The sequence below is a fragment of the Chrysemys picta genome, chromosome 4, assembly GCF_011386835.1.
Source record: "Chrysemys picta bellii isolate R12L10 chromosome 4, ASM1138683v2, whole genome shotgun sequence".
Taxonomy (NCBI): Eukaryota; Metazoa; Chordata; order Testudines; family Emydidae; genus Chrysemys; species Chrysemys picta.
In genome coordinates, this window is record NC_088794.1 from 13631975 (window position 1) to 13656102 (window position 24128).

Below are 24128 nucleotides of genomic sequence, written 5' to 3' on the forward strand. Positions count from 1 at the left end.
GATGAGTCTCGTACTCTTTAATAATTTAGGGTGAAATCCTGGCTTCATTAAAGTCAATGCAAGATTTTGAACTAACTTTAATGAGCCAGGATTTCACCTCTGATATTTTGACAGATAGGGGTCATTAGCTTTCAGAAGTGCATATTCACCACTGCTGTGGAACGGCTTAGTAGAAAACCCACATAACACAATACCCCATGACATCCACTTCACAGCTTGCCCCCAGTAATCTAAATGTCTAAAATGAGGAGTATTTGACTGATGCATATTCAGTACTCGCCCTTTTGCAATGGATTGGAGATATTCAAATATATTAAGGGCTATTATAAAGAGGATGGTGATCAATTGTTCTCCATGTCCACTCATAGTAGGACAAATAGTAATTGGCTTAATCTGCAGCAAGGGAGATTGAGGTTAATTTTTGGGAGAACTTTTTAGCTATAAGGGTAATTACAATCTAGAACAGGCTTCCAAGGGAGGATGGGGAATCGGCATCACTGGGGGTGTTTAAGAACTGGCTGGACAAACACCTGTCGTCAAGGATGGTCTAGGTTTACGTGGTCCAGCCTAAGCTCAGGGGGCTGGACTTGATCTCATGAGGTCCCTTACAGCCCTACATTTTGTATGATTTTATGTCCAGCCCCACACATATGGTGAGTAGCTGGAGGTTTCTGGTACAGCCACCACCAATGATATGGCTGCATTTATGATCAGAATTAGGCTTCGATGTTGACACCTCACTGAGATGAGAGGGGGAATTTACCCTTGATTTTTTTTTTTTTTTTTGCAGACTAAGGTCTTGTCTGCACTGCATATTTCAGCCATCTGTGACCAGCCATCTGTGCAAATGTCTCCTCAAGACAGGAAAAAATGCTATAAGCCATGATTTGTATACCACTTTCAAGTAGGGAGAAAGTTGCACTGGTGAAAACAGTAGCCAAGTTGTCTGTCTACACTAAGCTGGTATTTGCATTGGTGCAGCTTAACTTTACTTGGAAGTGCACTGTACTAGCTGCCTGTATCGGTGCAGCTCACTGACCATAACCAGGGCAAGTCGGCCCTACAGGTAGCAGAGTAGCAGGTCATCCAGCCAGAGCTCTCTGCCATATATGGCATAGAAAGGCCTTTTTATGAGGACATTTTAGATCTTGGCAGAGTCTAAAGACAGGAGCTACTCAGAGCTCATTGATTTTTCACACCTAACACTACTTTCCCAGATGACTATGAAGAAAAGTCATTTTGCATATTCGGGATATTGCCAAGGCATGTCACCATTTTAATCTTGTTTTGCTCGCTGCTTACAAGAACTCCTGGGAAAGTCGAGATTAGGCTCTGGTTTGTTACTTCAGGGTTTCTGTGAGACTTCATGCTCCATGAAAAATGGAGGTAGTGTTTCCTACAAATTACAGAACTTTTCAAACAGATGTAAGTGGGTCAAACTTGGTGCCCAAGAACCCCGACCACGTAATGAAGAGGGAGCAGTTTACATGTATACTGTCAAGCCAGAGGCATACACAGCTGTATGTAAATCAATGCTATTCACTCGGGTGACAATTTCACTGACATGCCTACACATCCACTTCTTCCCAACATGAAAGGATCGATCTATCCCTGAAGAAACAAGCTTTCAGATCCACAAAACCTAATCAGAACAAATCTTTATGGTTTGATAGCCAGTTCTCAAGATTACAACAGGATGTTACAGTATTTTTGGCATAATAAAAAATATTTACATTACGGCCAACACATTTATATGTGTAGTGTATACAAAATATTTATGAATGCAAATTTATTTACAACTAGAGCAGCAGTTCTCAAACTGTGGGTCAGGACCCCAAAGTGGGGTTTTAATGGGGTCGCCAGGGCTGGCTTAGACTTGCTGGGGCCCAGGGCCAAAGCCAAAGCCCAAGGGCTTCTGTCCTGGGCAGCAGGACTAAGGTTACAGGCCTCCTGCCTGTGGCTAAAGCCCTTGGACTTTGGCTTTGGCCCCCCGGCCTGAGGCAGTGGGGCATTGCACTCCCTCCAGGGTGGCAGGGCCTTGGCGGGCTCAGGTTTCAGTCCCCCCTCCTGGGATTCTGTAGTAATTTGTTGTCAGAAGGTTGTTGTGGTGCAATGAAGTTTGAGAACCCCTGAACTAGAGCACTATTTTACTCACAGGAGAAAAAACAACCCTCCAAAAAGTTACCAGTTGACACAATGATGCAACTCCTGCTAGCAGACTAAAGGAACAGAAAGCTGGCCAAGAGCTGTATGCTTGCAATTACTGGAGAATTCTATGGGGAGCATGAAAGGCAACATGAAATTGCTAAGCCTTCTTGATAGAATTTCAGAACAGAGAGCCTGTGTTGATATGACATCATAATGCTCATGCCTTCCAATACTCTTGTAGTGGAGTTCACTTCATTCACCAAAATTGTCCAACCATAAATTAATGCTGTGGATCCCCATCTTTCCAACACAAGTAAATCCAAGAGACAAAAGCTTGTGCCATCATCCCACTCCTAGCTGAGAGAGTCTGTCTTGGTCCACTCAGCTTGTAATTGTAGACATGTGTATACAGCATCTTTGGGCAAGGGGTTAATCCTGAGGTAGAAAATACAAAGTCAGTTGATCTGAATTTGCTTCCAAAGCTTCACTTTGCTGTTTTTTATGTGGCTTCACTAAATTCCTGAATGTTCCGAGTCCTGTTAAAATCAAAGTTATGTTCACGTAACCTGTGGCAAGGTCTGGACGAAACAGCCTGTTCTCTCTCACCGTCAATGACTCCCTCACTTCGGAGAGCTTGAGGGGCCTCCTCATGGATTGACTGCTGCTGTGGGAAGCGTGAGTGCGACAAGCCTAGGTCTCTGTTTAGTCCCCATAAGGGTAGCTGAAAAGGTTCTGAGAGAAAAAAAAAATGGATAGGCATTTGAGTTCATGATAAATGCACCAAAATTCTAAACAAGGATTCTTTAGTCTCCATGTGATTTGGCAATATGACATTCTTAACAAGATTATTTTCTATTTAGCTTTGAGGGCACATTTTACTGGAAGCCTTCCCACTGTAGCAATCTGTTACTGTAACTAGCTACAACATGCCTGCAAGTTTCTTCAAAGGTTCTCTGGAAGAATCACAAAAAACCTTGATTCTATTAAATGGACAACGTTTTTTTCTCGGGTGCTTTGGAACATTAGGAATTCTATTCAGTAAACACACAAAAGTGCTATTTGGATTTCCTGTGGGATATCTGTGTGACTCTAAAGCAAAGACAATGTTGGCAGAGAATTATACTTGATGATGTATATAATTTCTCTCAACTCCAGGAGCATTTGGACATTTGGTGCAAAGCTTCAGATTTGTCTTCATTCAAAGTGCAGTCTGGAGAGGAAGTGTTCAGTGATTAGATTAACTACCCCACACACAACTTGACCAGATAAAGTTGGATTAGTCCAGTGCAAATATATAAGGTAACAGGCAGGCTTGTGCCGTCGGACTGGAAGAAGAGGACGAGTCATGAACTTACCATTATTAGTCTGCTGGGATGAGAGTTTCTTCTCACTTATTCGGTCATGATGGGTAAGAAAGGCAGACGTTTCTCTGTCTACTATAAGACTATCCAGAGTGCTGGCTTCATGTTGGGTGTGTGTTGGATAGGTCTCCTTGGGCACTTGTACCATGAGACTGGACAACGTGTGATCCAGTGGGTCCTCTTCTGTGATGTATGCATAAGGACAGTACTCACGGGTCCTGGAGTAGATGTTTGCATTGTCGTAACAATCTGAGCAGATCACTAATGGCCCTGTGCCACCTGACACAATGGGGGAACAAAAAATATTCTTTGTTTAAAAGAGTAGGGATGCCTGATCTCTACAGTTGCTTTTATAGACAGGTATGATCATGCAATATCACCGTGTCATAGTGAGAAAGACACTGACATAGGATTGGTTCTGAACTCCACAATGCATGCTTGCTTCTTTTGGAAAATAAGCTGCAGGAGAAATATGCCATGTTCACATGCATAGCCACCCAAATTCATGCTAGCCCTGTGTCTCAGAGCTTGCCTGGGAGAACAGAAGCTTGCTGTTGTGTAAAGCAACCTCATATTGCCTTGTAAGTTCTAAGAGCAAAGACGTTCCAGTATCTAATTAACATGCATGTCTTCCTAAATCACATTTGTATTAAAACAGTTCCTTACCCTACAATTACTGTGGTTCTTCGAGTGCTTGTGTCTATTTCCCACTCTTGATGCACATGCTCCCCCCATGTTCTCCAGATCAGAAGCTTTTAGCCAGGTTCTGTTGGGGTCACACCTGCATCCTGAGTACCTTTTGCACCCCCCACCTCCCCATCTGAGAGCATGAAGGGTGGATTGGGGCCAACCATCTCTCAGTTCCTTCACCAAAACAGAACACAGGTCCTGTAGTAATAAGGCTAGAGGACAGGTCATGAAATAGATGTATATGGACAACATCTTGAAGAACCATAGTTACAGTAAAGTAAGTAACTGCTTTTTCTTCGAGTGCTTGTCCATACAAATTCTACTATTGGTGATCTTAATTCCTATCTAGCCTCCTGTGCTAGTCCTGTGAAGTTTGACACTTCTTGCCAAGTATGATTACATAAAATGGCATAGAGTGCCTGGTAATTGGCAATCCTAAAGTGGAGGCTGACAGAGGGCAGAGTAGCTGTGCAGTTGCTAACTGTCCCTCGTTTATGGCATAGGCAGCCAGCCAGCCAGCCTGGCACTGAGGTGCACAAGATGTTTAACAATTTGTGGGATATCTACTGCCCTATATCAGTTGGAATCTCTACTGTCTCTGCCATCTGATGAAGGAAGTCAAATTTTTAAAATTAAGATTGAATGCTATTCTAAAAGATCTGCTCTAGGAATTGTTTCAGGGAAGTTCTAGGGACTGGGTTATACAAGAGGACAGACCAGATGATCACAATGGCCCCCTCTGGTCTTGGAATCTAAGAAAAGCGCTGTAGTCCTCAGGGTGTGATGGAACAGATGGGACAACAGCATCAGGGGAAGATAAGATGGCAGCAGGGCAAGTTCAGCTGACTGATGAACTTCAGAGACTTGCAATTGTTGAGGGTCATTAATTGACACCTGTGGGCTGATGCCGTTTTCCTTCCTAAATGTAGTACTTTACATTTGTCTTTATTGAATTTCATCTTGTTGAATTCAGACCAATTCGTCAAGGTTGTTTTGAATTCTAATCCTGTCCTCTAAACTGCTTGCAACCCCAGCCAGCTTGGAGTCATCTGCAAATTTTATACGCACACTCCCATTTCATTATCCAAGTCATTAATAGAGATCTTGACTAGTACTGGACCCAGGACTGACCCCTGCAGGACATTAGATATGCCCTCCCAGTTTGACAGCGAACCACTGACAACTACTCTTTGAGTAGTCTTTCAACCAATTGTGCACCCACCTTATTAGTAATTTCATCTAGACCATATTTCCCTAATTTGTTTTATGATAATATCATATGGGACTGTATCAAAAGCCTTAGTAGCTCTGGGAAAATCTTTTGTTGGTACCCTACACCCTCTGGTGCTGAAGAAATAACAGTGATTGATATAGCTAGGGGAATGTTTATGGTTTATGACAATGGTAACTCAGAAGACAGATGCTACTAGATCTGGTGCTGTGTATCTCAGCATCAAGACCATCAGTACCATGAGCAGCAACAGTGAGGTAGATGGGACAGAACATTTGTGCTAACAGAATTTGTACCAAAGTAGCTGGTACTGGAGCAGAAAGCCTTGGTGTCAGTATGGAGTGCCCAACAGGCAGTGTCGCAGAGAGAGACAGATGGAAACTGCTTGAGTGCACTCTTTGGCCGGTACTGGTATATGGAGAACAGTGGTTTTGGGTGCAGAGGAACCCAACTTGGGTCCTGTGCTACCCTTGTGAGAGGAAAGCTGCAGTGATCTATGCCTCTTTGACAGGTTCTCAGACAGAAGCCTGTTCAGAAGACGATGACTGCATCCTATTGCTTTCAGCAAATGAAGACGACTTGAAGTGGAAGCAGCTTCTCAGAAGCTGTGGCACTAGAGGCAGTCATAACATTCATAGTCAACCGAGTACTTCTGGCGGCGGACTGTTCAGATCTGGGTGGATATTGTTTACCCTGACCAGAAGCTGACCTCACTAACTTGTCTAGAAGGTAAGTTTTAGGCAAGCTTCCCTTGCCGTATGGGTTCTTTTAGAAAAGATGGAGCATTTATCAACAATATGCCTCCCAAGGGATGCAGCACACTTACATGAAGGACAATACTTGAACATCAAAGATTTTTGCTCAGCCATAAGGGCTAAAGCCCAGTATCCGGAATGGAACCGAATACGTGACTACCCAAAGCGACTCAACCTCTGATCTACACTGCATAGGTAACATGTACAAACCACAAGGGACAGGCACATTGCTCTCAGTCCTATTCTGCAGCCATGGGCTGCTCCACCCTTTGTGCCGCAGGGGGCAAGGAGGGCATTTGGGCACAGACAGTTCCAATGAATTGTCACCGATTCTGATCTTGAGCATGTGGGGAGCATGCACCCCCAAAAGTGGACCATATAGATATATATCTATATCTATATAGATATAGATATATGGACCAGCACTCTAAGAAAAAGAGGTAGGGTTTTTAAATTTAGAGTAAAGAAAATTCTAAAATTTCTAGAGTCTTCTAAAACATTTAACCTTCAGTGCTAATGCCATTACCCATTACCCTGCTTTGCGTAATGCTGCGATGCAAAGGGGCATACTTACCATCTGTTCCCTTGTGCACATAGCCGTTTGCAGGAGGCATAAGCTGTTGATGGCTTCCTGCCTCTGAGTTGCTGTAGCCTTCTTGAGGTTCAGAAAGAGTTCCTTGGGAGGATAAATAACTGGGAATATCTGCAGGTAAATTCATCTCCTCTGAAAGAGACACACAGAGATTAACATTGACTATCTCAACAGTAAGTGATAGGATTTCAAAGTGGTGCTGATGCTATTCAGCCGACTAATGCAAACATACTGAGAAAAGGATTTCATTCATGTGCCATCCCCTTTCTCCTCAAGAAATTAAAAATCCACATATCTGGCTAAGATACACTAACCAAAAAGCAAGCAGAACCAATCTTCATCTTACTCTAAGTCTTGCGAGTGTTCTCACCCAGACATAAATTTAAAATTCTTATTTACTCCCAACTTTGTGAACTTCATTTGTTTCCCTCATTTCAGAAGAGCACCATGATTGACAAGGTATAAAGTGTTTAATGTTAAAGAAGGCACGTTTGACTTCTTCCTCTCACCAGAGAGAGAGAGAGAGAGAGAGAGAGAGAGAGAGAAAGCCTGAATATACTCGGTTGACCCTGTGCATAAACCAAGAGGAATTCAGCTGTGACAAACAAAGGCTTCCCCCCCGTTAGGTCTCTTCCTTTACATTCTTTATGGAATTATTTCATTTAGTCATAGGTTAAAACACAACAGAAGTAAACTGGCCTTGTATTTTACGTACCTGTGTTAGTGATGCTGTAGTCTTCACTTTTTCTTCGCATGTGATATATAACTATAACCCATACCAAAGAGGTGCCCACAACACAGCAGACTACAACAATAATCACAATGCCAACTGTCGTCCAGCCATCTTCCTCATGTAAAATACCACTTTGGGAGGAATCACAATTTGGGGAAGATAATACATTTAGGTAAATATGGCCACGCTCTGTGCCAAGTGTGTTGGACATAATGCACGTATATTTCCCAGCATCCTCTAACCCAGCATCCACAATGATAAGGAGTTGATTGGCAGCAGCAAAGAAGTGTCGTTCTGTTACTGTCAGGGGCCCATCATCTTTAGTCCAGTTCAGGCGAGGGGCTGGACTGCCACCAGCTATACACTGCAACACGGCAGTTTCACCTCGGGTTACTGTCCTGTCTTCCAGAGGCCTGACAAACGAAGGAGTTTCTGGATATGGTGGAAAGGAAGAAAAGTTATTTTAATATTGTAAATAGAATTAAAAAGATAATTGCACAGAATCTCAATTGCAACCTTCCTATGTGTAGCAAATATTTAGAATCCAATCCCAGAGTTTGAAAATAGAGATGGGCAAAGAGAACAGTGGCCAGGAAATACTGTGACAGATCTGATGTGATGGAAGACACTTCCATGAATGCTGGACTCACTGGAACTGATCTGGACAGAGCTTTGCTGAATACACCGAAGGTAACACTGCATGGGGTGATATGAAGTCTTTTCCATTTCTATAGTTTATATATGACATGACCTTAATGTAAAAAAAAAAAAAGTAGAGGATCTTAAAAAAAACAAAACCACCACCAAACACAGCCCTTCTGGTGGCATTTCCTTCCTATACCAGCTCAGCATAGTCCAGGCCGCCTGTGATTAAGTTCAGCTCCCTGAGTTAAAGCTGGAAATATCAAATCTATAAAATCAACCTAGTCAAGAAGTGTCCTCATAATTCTCTCCCCCCAAACCCATGCCAACATATACAGTAAATGAAGCTGCAGACTAGCTGAGCAGTGACTGACTGATCAGAGGTTATTTCATTAAGCAGATTGATATGGACAACAGACGAAGGGAGCAGCATTAGAAACTGTTTCCAAGTTTGGCATTCAACTTCCCCAAGATAATGTGAGTCAACAACAGGGAACTCTGCTATAGCCATGCACATCATGAAAATACATTTCTTCCATTGTTCTTTACTGCAAAATGCCATCTACAACTAGATAAGTAGAACACTGGTCCTTTGATAGCTTAGTCACATTTTTTAAGATGGCTCAAACTGCTACCTTAAGATCAGAGAAACATGCCACTCTGGTAGCACATTAACTTGCATCCAATTCATTTAGATTCCCTATCAACCTCTCATGTAAGTCAGCTACCATCATCACAAAAAAAGTTAAGTGAAAGGACCTGTACAGTTCCAGAATTGTGCTTTGCTTACCTAGCACCGTCAGTGTGGCATTTGCGGATAGACCTCCTGCGATGTTTTGTGCCATACAGCTATAGAGTCCCATATCTTCTATTTTTACATTTGCAATGAAGAACACGTCGTCTTCAGGCATAACATGCATTCGCCTCTCTCGTGCTGCAGGGAAGTCTGTGCCACCGTCTTTCTGCCAGGAGATCTGGGGAGAGGGGTGGCCCTCAGCAGCACACTCAAGTCGGGCCATGGCCCCAGTACGGATAGTTAGATCCATAGGGGTTTTCAGAAAGGAAGGCAGCTCTGCAGTGGAGGAGACATGATGAACTGAATGTGAAAAAATTTTCAGATCAGGGCATATAATAGCCAAGTTCTTCTCTATACTAGAGGAGTCTGTAAGATCTGCTACAGTTCAGAGACTACTGCAATTCTTTTAAAGGATTGTAGGAATTATACAAATGCAGTATATTCTTTTATTTAAAATTCTATAATGGAAAACTAAATCTGCAATGCCCCATTAAGATCATCTTAGTGGGGGACAAATGTCCCAACCACTACCTCTCAGTAAAAGGTGAAAGCAGCACGGCTTAGCTTAATTCACAAGTCTTTATTTGCTCATACTTTTCTGTCCCCTGTAAAAGAAGAGGTGAATTATACCTTAATAGCCAATAGCAATATCATACATGGCTCTGCTAAATGCTCACAGGCTCTCCACCCACTAGGAGAGTCAGTGCCTTTGGAGCAAGCCAGATGAAACTGGTGTCTCCTAAAATGGATTTCTGCTCTGGACGGACAGTCCCCTCCATTTAGCTAGTGTTCTCTAAAGGCTTGGTTTAGCATGTTTCTCGGCCATCTTCTTTTAGGTCACGACAACAGAAGTCTTAAATGGGGCTAAAATATCTCAATACAATGGTTGTTTCCTCAGTTTTATGTGGTAGATCTACTTGTGTCTCCCTCAGCTTTGCAAGTGTTTATAGGGGAAGGGTGGCTGGCTCAGCCAACGGGAGGAGCTTTCAGTTTAGAAACAGTAACGCTGCACCCATTTTACTGGACTGGAGAGAGCATTACTCACAAATTGTGACTAGAGCTTGGTGAAAACTTACGTTTTCAAAGTTTGATTTATTTTTGTCAAAAAGTGTTGCAATTTTTTACCGCTTATGGAAGTGATAGGTTTGAGAACGATGATAAATGCTGAAAATATCATGCAAATTTTTCAGCCAGCTCTGGACACGACTCCTCTCCACAGACCCATTACAGAAGCAGCCAGTTTTATTCCTGGTTTTGTGAGCCTCTTTATGGAGTCTGAACGAACATTGGAACAACTTCAATGAGGGGAAATCATAAGCTTTTGTAAATCACAACTAGCCTGAAAAACATTTTTCTAGATAAAAGTTTAATTATAACCTCAGATGAAAAAGAAATGAAGTTTCTCTTTTGTTAATATATCTGCTTACCATTGACAGTCAGTTTGGCTTTGTTAGAATAATTGGAACCAAAGTGATTGGTGACAATGCACTGGTATTTTCCTTCATCGGTGAAATTCACATTGAAAAGATGCAGGACTGTGGTGTACTCAAGGACCTCTCCATCTTGCTGCTGATACCTGGCAAAATTCTCAACTTCTGCATCATACACTATTTCACTGTCTTTACGCCATGCAGTGGACATTGGTGAATCACTGGTGCTTACTGCAGTGCAAGTCAAAGTCACATTCATGCCTCTTAGAGCAATTGTGCTCTCAGGGTGTACTCTTATCTGTGGTTTAGGAAAGTCATCTGTGAAAGGGATAGCAAGATTAATCAGGTTTTCCCTTCAGCATGCAGCTGATGTTGCAAGAAAAATATTGAAAGGTATTTTATGTGGAAACAATGCTGTTTGTATCGTAGGTAACATCTGCTTCCACTGCTTATTCCCCACATTAAATTATCTTCAGTTTGACATCAATCAGCTGCTGGGGAAATGAAGCTGCGAAACAGGATTATGACAACAGACGTGGGCACAGAGAATAAGCAACAAGAACAGATGAGGTGAAAGACACCTCAAGGTCTTCACCAGGACCCTGTATTTTCCACAGTTACCTGGATTTGATGCAGATTCTATACACAGATGCATAATTGTGCTGCACAATCTAATTTTATTTTGTAAGGGATAGAAACTCTTATGGCAGCAAAGACATCTTTATAGGCATCACACAATGTAAACTGGTGGCTTGCTGCGATATGTCTGCATACAAACAACCTAAAGAAATCTCTGAGAAATATGAACTGTCCCATTCCTCCCTAAAGAGTGTTGACTGACGTCTGACGACAATTTACATGTCAACATACCTATTTCAATGCTTACTGTTTTAGCAAAAAGCTTCAGTTGTGCTAATCCATTGGCTGATGTTAGGTTGGGAACACTGAGGTAGGAATTAGGAGCTCAAGACCCACCAAAGATTGCTACTGACCATAAAAGGAGGTAGGGTGTTGGGGAAAACAGACATGTGGATGGATAAGACTGGCCAGGTGGTTAAGGTGCTAGCCTGGAACTCAGGACACATGGATTAAATTCTCAGCTCTTCCACAGAGTCCCTGTGTGACCTTAGACAAGTCACAGTTTCCAACTCAGTTTCCCCATCTATAAAATGCGGATAATAGCACTTTCCTACCTCACAATCCTTTCACAAGGATTAATATGTTCAAGTTTGTGAGGCACTCTGATATTATGACAAAGGAAGCCAAATAAGTATTACACTCTCCAGGATGCCCAGACTATCCTGTGGTACCAAAAATTTAAGCTACCCATGCCCTCCTCAGTACTAAGAGAACCACTATTACTGGGTTCAACACCTTCTACAAAGTAGACAATCAAGAACTTGAGCCACATCAAATTTTCATAGTAAACAAACGGTCCTGTCACAGGACTTCCCCTCTTATAGAATCATAGAACTGGAAGGGACCTCGAGAGGTCATCTAGTCCAGTCCCCTGCACTCAAGGCAGGACTAGGTATTATCTAGACCATCCCTGACAGGTGTTTGTCCAACCTGCTCCTAAAAATCTCCAATGATGGAGATTCCACAACCCTGAGAATTCAGAAGTTTTTCCTAATATCCAACCTAAACCTCCCTTGCTGCAATTTAAGCCCATTGCTTCTTGTCCTATCTTCAGAGGTTAAGAACAATTTTTCTCCCTCCTCCTTATAACCACCTTTTATATACTTGAAAGCTTATGCCCCCTCTCAGCCTTCTCTTCTCCAGACTAAACAAACCCAATTTTTTCCAATCTTCCCTCTTAGGTCATGTTTTCTAAACTTTTAATCGTTGTTGTTGCTCTTCCCTAGACTTTCTCTAATCTGTCCTCAAATGTGGCGCCCAGAACTGGACACAATACTCCAGTTGAGGCCTAATCATCGCAGAGTAGAGCGGAAGAATTACTTCTCGTGTCTTGCTTACAATACATAAGCATAATACATCCCAGAATGATGTTTACTCTTTTTTTTTTTTTTGCGCAACAGTCTTACACTGTTAACTCATATTTAGCTTGTGGTCCACTATGACCCCCACATTCCTTTCCACAGTACTCCTTCCTAGGCAGTCATTTCCCATTTTGTATGTGTGCAACTGATTGGTCCTTCCTAAGTGGAGTACTTTGCATTTGTCCTTATTGAATTTCATCCCATTTACTTCAGACCATTTCTCCAGTTTGTCCAGATCATTTTGAATTATAATCCTATCTTCCAAAGCACTTGCAACTCCTTCCATCTTGGTAGTGTTCACAAACTTTATAAGTGTACTCTCTATGCCATTATCTAAATCATTGATGAAGAATCTCTTATAGTAGACTATACAGTGCCTCAGTGCAATAGAAACCAGGGAACTTGGGAAAAATATATAGCCATGGAAAGAGCCAAACCAAAAAGCAATGGTAGGCCCAGTGATGCATGCACACACAAATTAATTCTTTACCTCCATTAATTAGCCCAATAATCTCCTTCAATTCAACATGAATGTCAGGTTTCCAAGAAGGGTGCATTTCTACTTAGGCACTACCATACCCCTAAGTCAAAGTCATTAAGAATACAAACCACAGACAAAGTCTTCAGGATTCACATTGAGAATGCTTTGTCCCGCTAGCCATTCGGGGTGAGCACAGCTCACATTTACAGCCTGTTGTAAATGGCTGTCAATGAGCCACTGAAGCAGCCATTTCAACTGGCAGTCACAGAGTAGGCTGCTGGTGTTCAACATCCTGCAGAAACAAGGTTAAAAAGGAAAAAGTCATTCATTTTATTTACTCATTTCTCATCTCGGATATTGTGGTGACAAAGCAGCCGAACACCATTGGCACATACATACAAAGCGCCCACCACGGTATCTGGATCTTAGGATACCTACCGGCTGCTGTCAGTAAATGCCATATCAGGAAGTCTTTACTAGACTGAAAAAAATATTCACCCCTTCTGGAGAGTGAATCTGGGGTTTAGTTAGAACCAGGAAGGGCATGTACCAAAGAATAAGGGATTCCTTTCAGCAATATCCATTCTTGTCCATGAATGACAACCCCCTCTTTAAAAACATACAAGACAGTGAATAAAGTCTCACATGAGCGCCTAACGTAGAAAACATGTCTCACTACCTTCCTTCTCTCAGTGAAGTTAATGTGAAACTAAGTAATAGCCCATCTGGCCAGGATTAACTAAATGGATAATTTTTTTTAAGACAGATTACATGATATTCAGACTTCATCTTCTACAGAGCTATGAATTATACTCCCATAGAATATCACTGGGTGTGTGGGTCTCTCAACATTATATAACATTCTACATGTTTGAAGATCACATGTGGCTTCAGCAAGTGTATCTGCCAAGCTAGTAAAAATCACTGTATTGCTGAAGTTTATACAAGGCCTTTTCCCCCTAAAGGGGGTTCAAAACATGAGGCTAGTCAAGCCCTCGGAAAGGTTTCCATTTGGCCATTTCTCCTGTTCACTGGCCAAGTTCCAAGATGCTTTGAATTTTTTATATGGGGAAATATCATCTGAGGCTTTTGTCTCTTAATTGTCTGAAAACCAGGCTAGATTTTTGAGCAGACAAGTCAACAGCTTTAATTTAGTCTCAGAGGGGCCACATGAAGCATTTAATTTTGTAAGAAGGAGTGGGGTACTGCTAAGAGCCACATTAATGACCATAACAGCATCAGTCTGCATGTTGGACCATTAAGGATTATAAAGACTTCCTCTGTGTTCTATTTCAAAGCAGACCTGCACAAATATTAAAACCTTTTTTTTAATCCGCCCTCCCCATTCTAAAATGTTTTCAGAACATTCCTCACTTTACATTTTTAGTATATATTTTACAGCAGAGAAATTTGATTCCACCAAGCCTCGTGGAGTACAGTCCTAATTTGCAACCTGGTTCTGTGCCATCACAAGGGATTGTCAAACAGAAAAATGCAGATAAGAATTTCCCAACACCCAAGTGACAAAGCCAATTACAGACACCCAGAAAGTCTTGGCTCCTGCCATTGTGGGGATAACAAAAGCTAACCCCAGCTCTTTATTAATCAGAGCACTGCTTTAAACACCCACACCCCGAAGCAAGAGTTCTCATGGACTGCTCTCAAGATGAAAGAGCAAAAGAGTTGGAAAAACACTGCAAGGAAGTATTATAGTTTACAGTAATTATGTTCAGGAAGAGAAGATATGAATTCTAGCAGACATTAGCTAAACCCTATAGCCATTGTTAAAAATTTAATTTTTACATAGGAATTACCACCACTGATGCCTACTTTGTTTTACTGATATTTTGTAACGGAAGTGGAACATATTTAAGCAAAACCGTAGGAAGGTCTATAAGGGACACAATATGGTCTAACTTGTAATAAGGAAATATACTTACAATTCACGAAAGTGAGTCCGAGCAAAAGCATTTTCTTGGATAGACATTATTGCATTGTTGTTCAAATCTCTGTAAATTAAGCAAGAAGAGTCACAGTGGGAAAATTTCATTTCATATTCTAACGCTGAACAGTTGTGACATTTGCATGTCTGAAGAACAGACATGTCTGAGATTGATAGACAGAAAAAGCTACAAGAACTACAAGACAAAGTACTTACAGATGTTCAAGTGTTTCAAGACCAGAGAATGCTTTCTTTGTAATTGATTTGATCTGGTTTCCTTGCAAGATTCTGAAAGACAACCCCCCCAACCCCCAACAAAGAAGACTTTAACAGACAAAATATTTTAATACAATATAATGTGGCGTAGTGTCGGCCAATGTGAACAAGGGCTGCTAGGTCTTTCCTTACCTGTATACAAGTTTCCCATTAGTATGAGGGAGTTTTGCATGCATACCAGTGACACTCCCACCCAAGAACATGGTAACTGCTTTTCCAAAAGGATTTTAAAATAAAGTCAAATATTTTGACAAGAACCTGCTGAAGTGAACCAAAGGGCGCTAACTAGTAGCTCTGTCAAAGGATGAAAGTAAATTTCATTAGCTCTGACTGTTAGGAAGTCGAATTGCCAACAATGATTTTCAGCAAAGCTTTTACCTGAAAATCTGTTGGCACTTAAAACTTTCCTTAGGTATAGCCCAGACAGTAATTTTAGAATGCATAACAGACTTCAGGTCTCAAATCATGTTTTCTGAAATGATAGTGGAAGCGATTTTATCCTACAAGTACTTCCATCATTTTCAATACTACATCAGAGACACCCACACCTGAACACTATTGTCAAGCAAGAGTTCAATTTCCTAGCCTTAGTCTAAGTTACTTAATACAGAGACCATACTGAATACAAATGCTCTTAACAGAAAAGGCTTTTCTCAGACTTAATCATATTTGTGTTCAAACTATGCACTATTAAAAATATTTCTGTCTTCATTTCTATTCCAATGCCTTGGAAAGAGGTCATTTCCGGGGCTTGTAATACATACAATTTGTTGAGTCTGCTGAGACCTGCAAAGGCTTCATTCGAATCTTCTATGGCCCAAGAGATCTCGTTGTTCCGCAAATCTCTACAAGAGTAGAAATGCCTCATTTACATGCCTGGGAAAAATTATATTCATCATTGCTAGTTACTAATGACTGGGGATACAGAATTTCTGTGTGTATAAGTAGTACTGTGCTACTGCATAGTACTTTACAAACACTGAGCCTCAACATCCCTGCAGGAAGATAAACACCCCATTATACAGATGGGGAAACTAACGGTGCAAGGTGGGTAAGTGAATTGCCTAAAGTCACAGCATCACTGGCCGAATCACAAAGAAAACCAAGAAGCTCTGAGGTACAGTCTCTTGACTGGATATTTGGTAAAGACCAATAGTCTGGCTAGTGATCACCATGTGACACGACTATTTACTAGAGTCTGGGAGGGGCTCCTGAAGTGAGTTGGTTTGCGTAAGTGAATTAAGCAATAAGTTCATAGTGTTAATCTTCAAGTGACAGGCTTGTGATAACGTTAGCATATTAAAAGATTACATACAGTTGTAGCGTAGGGCTGCCAAGCATGAAGTAGGAGATTTGCAATACAGCGCGGGTGTTCTGCTCACAAATCTTGTTACCAGCTAATGGGATTTCTGCTTGACCCCTGCACGGCACTTCTGCCCTTACAACTTAGTCTGCTGTTCTATACTAAAACCAATACAGCACTCCTGGTTTAGGAGGGATTATTAAATGATTCACTGAGGGGGGGAAAAAAGGGGGGGGGCGCGGCGGGGAGAAATAATAGATTCAGTAAAGTTCCTTTTAAACTAAAGTCAAATTTACCTAGGATTTTTCCTTTAGGGAGGGACCCTTCTCATCTGCCTTTTAATATCTTAGCATATAGAGGTATTTGCAGATATACCAGTGAGTTGTGAGGAGAAATATTAATGCAGAACAATTGATGTTTCATTAAAATATAGGCATTTATCAGTACGATAGCGCTCATGTGCAACAAATCAACTGCCATAAGAGCGCTAAATAAAATTAAGGACAATAATAGTGAATGGGCCTAATTTAATATAAAAAAAATATTTCCTTTGCTGTATTTATGGTGAAACAGAACCATTGTTAGCATTGCTTAGAATGGAAGTTTTACTTTATAGACATTAATATACTGAAACAGACCAAAAATCTACCTAGTCCAGTATTTTGCCCGTGGCAGTAGCCATTCTTATTCGTTTTGTAATACTGAAGTAATTGGTTCAGCACCTGCAGAAACACGTTCCACAGGTAGGAACCATTTATTAACTTGCCTTTTAATCCGCTTAACTTTAATTCAGGATGCCCAGAATTCCACCATTACTAACAAAGAGCTAGAATGTGCAACTTTACTCACGCTGGCGAGTGCTGGTGCACACAACAGACCCACCAACTACAATGGGTAGCAGTGCGCATCACTGGGAGCAAAGACTGCATAATCTAGACTCAAAGTAATTTTGATGCTAAATTAGAGAGTTTCCCTTTGAAGACTTGTTTAGGGGGTAGGCAACATACACATCCCTAAAGTGAGGTTCTAATCAGAAAGTTGTTCCAAGTAAGTGACGCTGTGGTTACATGGGAATAAATGTAGCACAACACAGTAGTAGGAATATCTACTTCTAGAATACTCTCTAGGTCAGACGAGTTTACAGTTTTGGACGGTTAATGCCCAGTCAGACATAATATTATAAAGTAAACAAGGTGATAAGATTTAAGACTTTTGAACTTCTGTTCTGTTTTTAGATATCTGATTTCTATTTTGCACATATTCTTAATCCACAGAATATATAACCCATATCTTATCTGCAGTTTGTGTGGTTACCCTACAAGTTTACTATCTTTAAAAGAAGCAGCGTTTAAGAGCATAGGGCACAAAGAGTAATACTTAAGTCAATCTTAACACACACACTGGGCAGATGGAGGACTAACAATGGAAATTAACTATTAAATTATGTGTCTTGGTGAGCATATACCTGTGCTATTTGGACCAATTTGGTGTTTTGTTTTTGTTGGTAAAGCACCAAGAGGGAAGGGAGAGGGGGAAATAGAACTTCACTGTGTGAGCTGACAGAATTTGCTCCTCATGTGCGGTGAGGCATGAATGTTCCGAGCCTTGTTAATCACCATTGCTCCCTTGTCTGCGAACATTCGGCGACCCTGAACCAAAAGGCCTGCGTGTTAGCTGTTTGACGCCCCTTAAGAGCCCAACAAAACCTACTAATTAATCTGCTCTTGTTCTTTTTCGTGCTACTCTAAATCTAAGATTAGTTTTAATTGTTTCATTAAAAGGTTGCATTAAGGTTAACAGAATATGACTGCTTACATAAGTGTCCAGTCATTTTGCCTAAATAGGCACTTTCTTAATGAACTGACAGAAGGGTTATAAACTTGCACTCGTTTCCAGCTAGCTTTGTGTAGAACCATTAGAAGCGTTCAGCTCTGAGGATGTTTTTAGCAAGAACCAGGATTGAATCCTTATTGCTGGATAAATCCAGTCACAGTTACATGTATTAATGAAGCTATAAAAATAGGTGCACAGTTACACCTTAGAATAGACGTGGTAAATCTTTCTGCACTGTTATGTTATATACGCATTGTGAAGTGAGCATGTGTGGAGGGCAGGAAAGGGGGAAGGCTTAAACAGTAATTTTTATGCCTAACATGGATTCACTATTTATGTTGGTTTACATGTTTATTCCCATGGTACCCAGTCACTGTAAACTGAGTGAGTTAAAAGCAACAATTGGGCCCAAGTTGACAAGGCATCCTCACAGCAGATACTTGTGTTGGCTTACTGAACGAAAAGGATGATTAGACCACCTCCAATGGCCCCTGCAGAGAGGTAGCTCCTCCAGAGCAGGTTTTCAAGTACCCTGGTAGGATGGTGTGCGCTGACTCTTGCTGTTGGTTAACAGGATATTCTCCAGGACTATCAAGCTGCTGCCTGCTGCCAGCACTAAAGTTAGTGGTTTTTTTTTTTTTTTTTTTTTTTTTAAAGCTTAAGACTCTGGGCAGCAATTACTCCTACCGACAGCCCTCTCAATCCCTCCATCCCTTCAAAGGCAAGATAGCAGCACAGCAGGGACTAGGGCTCCTATTGAAGGTTTTACAAGCTCGCATGGTCAGTAGCAATCACAGCCTTTGCTTTACAACTAAGGAAGCTAGCAAAAGTAAACAGGAATTTTTAAATTGGAACCTTTCTGCACTTACAGAGTTTGAAGATTTGACAGCCCTTTAAAGACACCATCGGCAATGTGAATGATTCTGTTGTCACCCAGATTTAATTTCTCCAATAAGCCAAGTCCCACAAAGGCAGACTGATCCAGGCGGGTCAGCTGGTTGTACGACAAGTCTCTAGAAACATTAAGTGTACACAGTAAGGGGAAGAGACAAGAGACTAACTGAAGGCAAGAATATCAGACAATGAGGTCATCAGAAATCAAGACTCCCTGTTCAGATTTATTTTCACTTAAACATTCTACTAGAATGTTTTGACAAAGGCCTAGCAAAAAGAGATGCAGCATTTTCTATGGCTGTTCTAGCCAATCTGTTCTTGGTAACATCATGAAGTCCCCACTGAAATGCAGCCCAGCACTTACAGTTCAGAAAGTCTTTGGCAGAATTCCCATGCATCTGGACTGATCCTGTTAATGGCATTTTGGCTAACGTAGAGTTGTTGCAACGTTCGTAAGCCATACAACCAGCCCTTGTTTATTTCTGTCAGGTTATTATGTTCCAGTTCTCTAAAGAATTAGAGAAGAAAATGTTTTCCAAGTAGACATTCAATGAGTAACACATTTTTATAGCACTTCCCATCAGTTGATCTTAGTGATTTGCTAACATTAAGCCTTGTAGCACTCCTGTGGGATAGACAAGATTATACCTTGGTTATAGAGGCCAGAGGAGTAAATGGATGCCCACAAAAAGGGTAAATGACTGCCCAAGGTCACAGTGAACCAGTGGCACAGTCAGAATCCTGGCTTCTATTCCTAACTCAAAATTCTCTGTTCTATCCAGTAGAAGATATGGCCTCCTGTTTTAAATGAACTCTATTAAAATCTCTTGGTAGCACTGCTTGGGTGATACATATGAGATCCCTCTGTGTCCAACACTCATACACCTAAAAGTCAAGACCTTATAGTAAAACCACTAACATAAAGCAAGTCCAGGATTATTAGCATTCTCACTTGTACCTAGGTATTAGAAGAGACTCCAGGTCGCTTCCCCTTCCCATCCTCACCCCCGTAACTTTTTTTTTAATGAAGTAGTTTGCACAATTTCATTTCTTAGTTCTTCATATGATGGCAAGAGTAGGAAAACTGAGTGAGAGTCTGAACTTGAGATTCCCTTGGATAGTTTCTAGGAGACTTCCCATTGGACATTGAACTTATGGGGACACCAAGCTTTACTATCAATCATACCTTAGTTGGAAGGCAGTCCTATTTGTAATGCCATCAGATAATCAGAAATGATTGTTTCATTTCTATATTCTTTGGAGAAGAGTGGTTCAGGGATAGGTTGGGAAGGCAAAATGCATACCTAATCATAGTTTTGGGACAGCACCAATAGCTGGGGCCACAATAACAGGGTTCAGAGTAGCAGCCGTGTTAGTCTGTATCCGCAAAAAGAACAGAAATACTTGTGGCACCTTAGAGACTAACAAATATATTAGAGCATAACGAAAGCTTATGCTCTAATAAATTTGTTAGTCTCTAAGGTGCCACAAGTACTCCTGTTCTAATAACAGGGTTGAGGCTGTAGGGATTGATATGCAACTACCATATATGGATACAATTTACTCAATAGCTGTGCATTACAGTGAGAAGACTGGAGAAATCTTAAGAATACTGGCAACAGATTCTATCAATGGAGTAGCGAGAGGGTGACACTTTCTGAATCATCTTGGTGAATGGAGCTAAGCTGGCAGAAGGGAGAGAGACACTAATATCTTTACATCCTCTTTGGAGTTACCATGAAAGATGTGAAGCCGTAAGCTTCCACAGGGAAGAGTAGAAATGTAAACACATTTTCTGTACTACTCATCAACTATTCCAGTGAAGCCCGGCATCACGAGAGACACAGTGAGGACCCACTTTCCCCGTTGGTGCCTGAAAAGGATACCTAACAAAATGCTATGGGCAGCCATACTTACAGTTCTTCCATATTATCCAATCCAAAGAATGCTCCATCCATTAGTTTGCTAATCCCATTGCGCTGCATTTTTAATGACTTTAAGGATTCCAGGCCCTGGAATGTAAGACTTTCCACTATTTTAATCCGGTTCCTTTTAAGTTCCCTTAAATAAAATAAGTTAGCCGTAAGTGTTTAGATCTCTTTCACTAAGACAGACTTGCATCTATCAAGGACACATTCTCAAGCAAATGATACAATTTTAAACATTGTTCATTGAGTTTAAGGGACATCACTTACAGGAATTGCACGTGAGGCAATTTGAAGATCTTTGGTGGAATCATACTAATTCTGTTTCTGTTTAGTTTCACCACCACTAGAGAACTGGATAAGTTATCAAGGCAGCCTGCTTCTAGGGTAGTTATTCTGTTGTTACTCAGATTCCTAAGAAAGGAGGAGAAAAGATTTTCTCAACATAGAAAATTCTACTTTAAAATTGCATAAGAACATCAAACTAATATTTGTATTACAACTAATTTCTTGTAAAGGTCTCATCAACTCCCCAGTTTCAGGAATTCAAGTCCTGGTATCATGGGTTAACCTATTTAATCCAAAAAAGGACAACAGGCAAGAGCAGGCATGACTAAGACAAGGACAATCAAGTGACCTGGCCAAGGTCAGCAAAAACCAGGGTACACTAGGAAGTTACCCAATGCTGGCTGTCAGACTCAGGCATGTTAGTTTAAGAAAGTCACTGCTAGTGTAGATGGGACAAAACCCTTTTCAACACAGTCTGAGAAAGCATGATTATGACTTGGTACCATTATGTTTTAAGTTATTTTGTCCCATCTACATTAGCAGGTGTACTGTTCAGAGGGACGCATTGCTCTATGCAATAGGTCAGTATCCTACTATAGATGGGACCTTTGAGGCAAGGGATCATGATTCCTATCGGTATGTAAAGTACAAACACGTTTATAACATTGCCTACATAAGAAGCACATGGCTAGTCAACAATTCAGCCTGGGTGGGGAAAAAGACTCCTTCCGACTCCCACTAGTCACTAGGGATAGTTCTCATATCCCTTTTTTACCGTGGGGGAAAAAGGTGATGTTAGGTTGTACTACAATGTAACTATATACTTTCAGCACACTACAGATCAGTTACCTCATTATACTTACAGGTACTTCAACTGCATTCGTGGGAATGAAGAAGCTTTAATTTCTGATATGAGGTTAGAGCTAAGGTCTAGGTTCTCCAACGAAAGGTAAAGTTGGAGCTGCTCAGCATTTATCTCTGGAATTGTATTGTGTACTCTACAAACAAAAGAAACAGCAACAACATGAGGACAGTCACCAGACCATCACTAGGGATGAGCACCATAACTAACGAGGGGTCCAAGGATTAGGATTAATAACCCATGTCAGAGTTTAAAAAAAAAATCTAACGTACCCTTCCGGGGTTGATTAAGATCCATAAAACCTTATTTCAGGTCCTAGCAATGTTGGAAGTCCCCTCCCCACAACCATCCTGACAGTAAAGGTGGTTTTTTTAACTGTCAGATTTTAGCCCCTGTGGGGCTGGAGGTAAGCTGTTTCCTGTGGGAATCCTTGAGTCTGGGACAGACACCCCCACCCCCGCCCTGCTTCAAAGCACCTCAGGTTTGTTTATCAGAGTGCATGACAGAAATCCCCCACTCTCTTCCCCCCACCCCTACCCCGCACTCCCAGTAGCTTGCATTTGCAGGTGATTTTGAGTTAACTTTTGGTCAATTGTGTTACTAATGTTTTTTGTGGGGATGTGTGCTTTAAAAAAAAAAAAGTGCTGTACATCTGCCTTGAAGCATTTTAAACAAAAAGATATTTAAACAAGGTTAGCTTTTAAAAAATTAGCTGCTTTCAATTCCTTTGAGACAAACTTTTTCACTTGCTTATAAGAGAAAACATTTTTTTCAACTCTTTAAATATTTACTTACAATGACAGAATAGTAATATTAGAAGTTGGTTCTCCAAAGTAGGGAATTTCACTTAGCTCATTGTAATTCATCTTCCTGAAAAAAAGAGATTTCTTTACTGACACTTCAAAAAGGGAAAAGACGTTCTAGACAGCTAAACAACTGAAAGATTTCTCTTGATACTGTAGTATTGTGAACACTTTAGCTACATGAATGACATTTTGCAGTAGACAGTGCTGGTAGACCCCTTAAGAGCTAGTTTAGAAACAAAAGTTTGGAAGATTCAGCAATCCAAAAAACAGAACCGCTTTAGGTAGTTAATTTAATGGCATCTAAAAATTAGCTACATTCAAAACAAAGTGATGCCCTGTTTCTATTTTAAAATAATGGAACGAGTACTAGATTTCTACGCTTCCTGATGAAATGTGGTTCTGAGGGTGGAACATATCTCTGCCTTACACTTACTGTGCTACTAAAATAGGGCTGTCAATTTCTGCTACCTTGCTTCAAATATTTTTTAGTAATTCAGACCATCCTGATGTGCCTTAGGAATCGGAGCTTAGAAATTGACAAGTTAGAATCCTAAATATGAACATTTAAGAACTCTGCAACAAAGTGTTTAAAATAAACAATGATAACTTAGATTAACTTACACTTCTTGCAGTGTGTGAATAGACAAACCAATGCTCCAGTTAGAGGACAGTAAGTGATTATGACTTAAATCCCTGGAGAATAAAGAGAAAAGAGATTATTCTATAGTCTGGACCCAAGTAGTTGTGTGCTGTACATTACAAGTTGTTTCATCTAAAATTCACAAGCAGTTCAAATCAATTTTCATATTTTTTGGAACATATATTATTACACCAAACAATAAGAAAGGTTCCCTCTAGCTTACTATATTTATTACTTGGAAAAATCTAGTTCTTTATGCCATTAATGGACTAACTCTGTTTTTTAAAATAAATATGGGTTGACAGATAAAGAGATCATATGAAATATTCGCCATGAGCACTTTCTGGAAGTTTAATGGCAGTTTTCCAAAGCTCACTAGGAAAGACTCCCCACACCTTCAAAAGATGTACTGACAATACCATTTTAAGATTCCAGCAATGCCTCTGGGAAGGTTTTTGCAGTAGTGACCCTGTTTTCTCACCCTCCCCAAGGGTAAAACC

General features: G+C 40.8%; 1 protein-coding gene across 2 annotated transcripts in view; it reads right to left on the reverse strand.

Annotated features, from left to right (window-relative positions):
- Positions 1 to 715: 715 nt before the first annotated feature.
- The window catches only part of LRIG2 (leucine rich repeats and immunoglobulin like domains 2), a 40635-nt gene continuing 17222 nt past the window's right edge, over positions 716 to 24128 (reverse strand). Inside the window, exons 2-18 of one of the 2 annotated variants that reach the window (XM_008171753.4) lie at positions 23610 to 23681; positions 22978 to 23052; positions 22184 to 22318; positions 21303 to 21446; positions 21025 to 21168; positions 19472 to 19615; positions 19083 to 19226; positions 15842 to 15922; positions 15018 to 15089; positions 14800 to 14868; positions 12988 to 13151; positions 10376 to 10696; positions 8943 to 9224; positions 7493 to 7942; positions 6760 to 6909; positions 3504 to 3788; positions 716 to 2880 (exon numbers count right to left, since the gene is read on the reverse strand). In XM_008171753.4, the coding sequence (XP_008169975.4) occupies positions 2648 to 2880; positions 3504 to 3788; positions 6760 to 6909; positions 7493 to 7942; positions 8943 to 9224; positions 10376 to 10696; positions 12988 to 13151; positions 14800 to 14868; positions 15018 to 15089; positions 15842 to 15922; positions 19083 to 19226; positions 19472 to 19615; positions 21025 to 21168; positions 21303 to 21446; positions 22184 to 22318; positions 22978 to 23052; positions 23610 to 23681 (2965 nt within the window). In that variant the 3' untranslated portion in view covers positions 716 to 2647. The remainder of the gene's footprint in view (positions 2881 to 3503; positions 3789 to 6759; positions 6910 to 7492; positions 7943 to 8942; positions 9225 to 10375; positions 10697 to 12987; positions 13152 to 14799; positions 14869 to 15017; positions 15090 to 15841; positions 15923 to 19082; positions 19227 to 19471; positions 19616 to 21024; positions 21169 to 21302; positions 21447 to 22183; positions 22319 to 22977; positions 23053 to 23609; positions 23682 to 24128) is intronic. The other variant, XM_042852654.2, reaches the window with a different exon arrangement.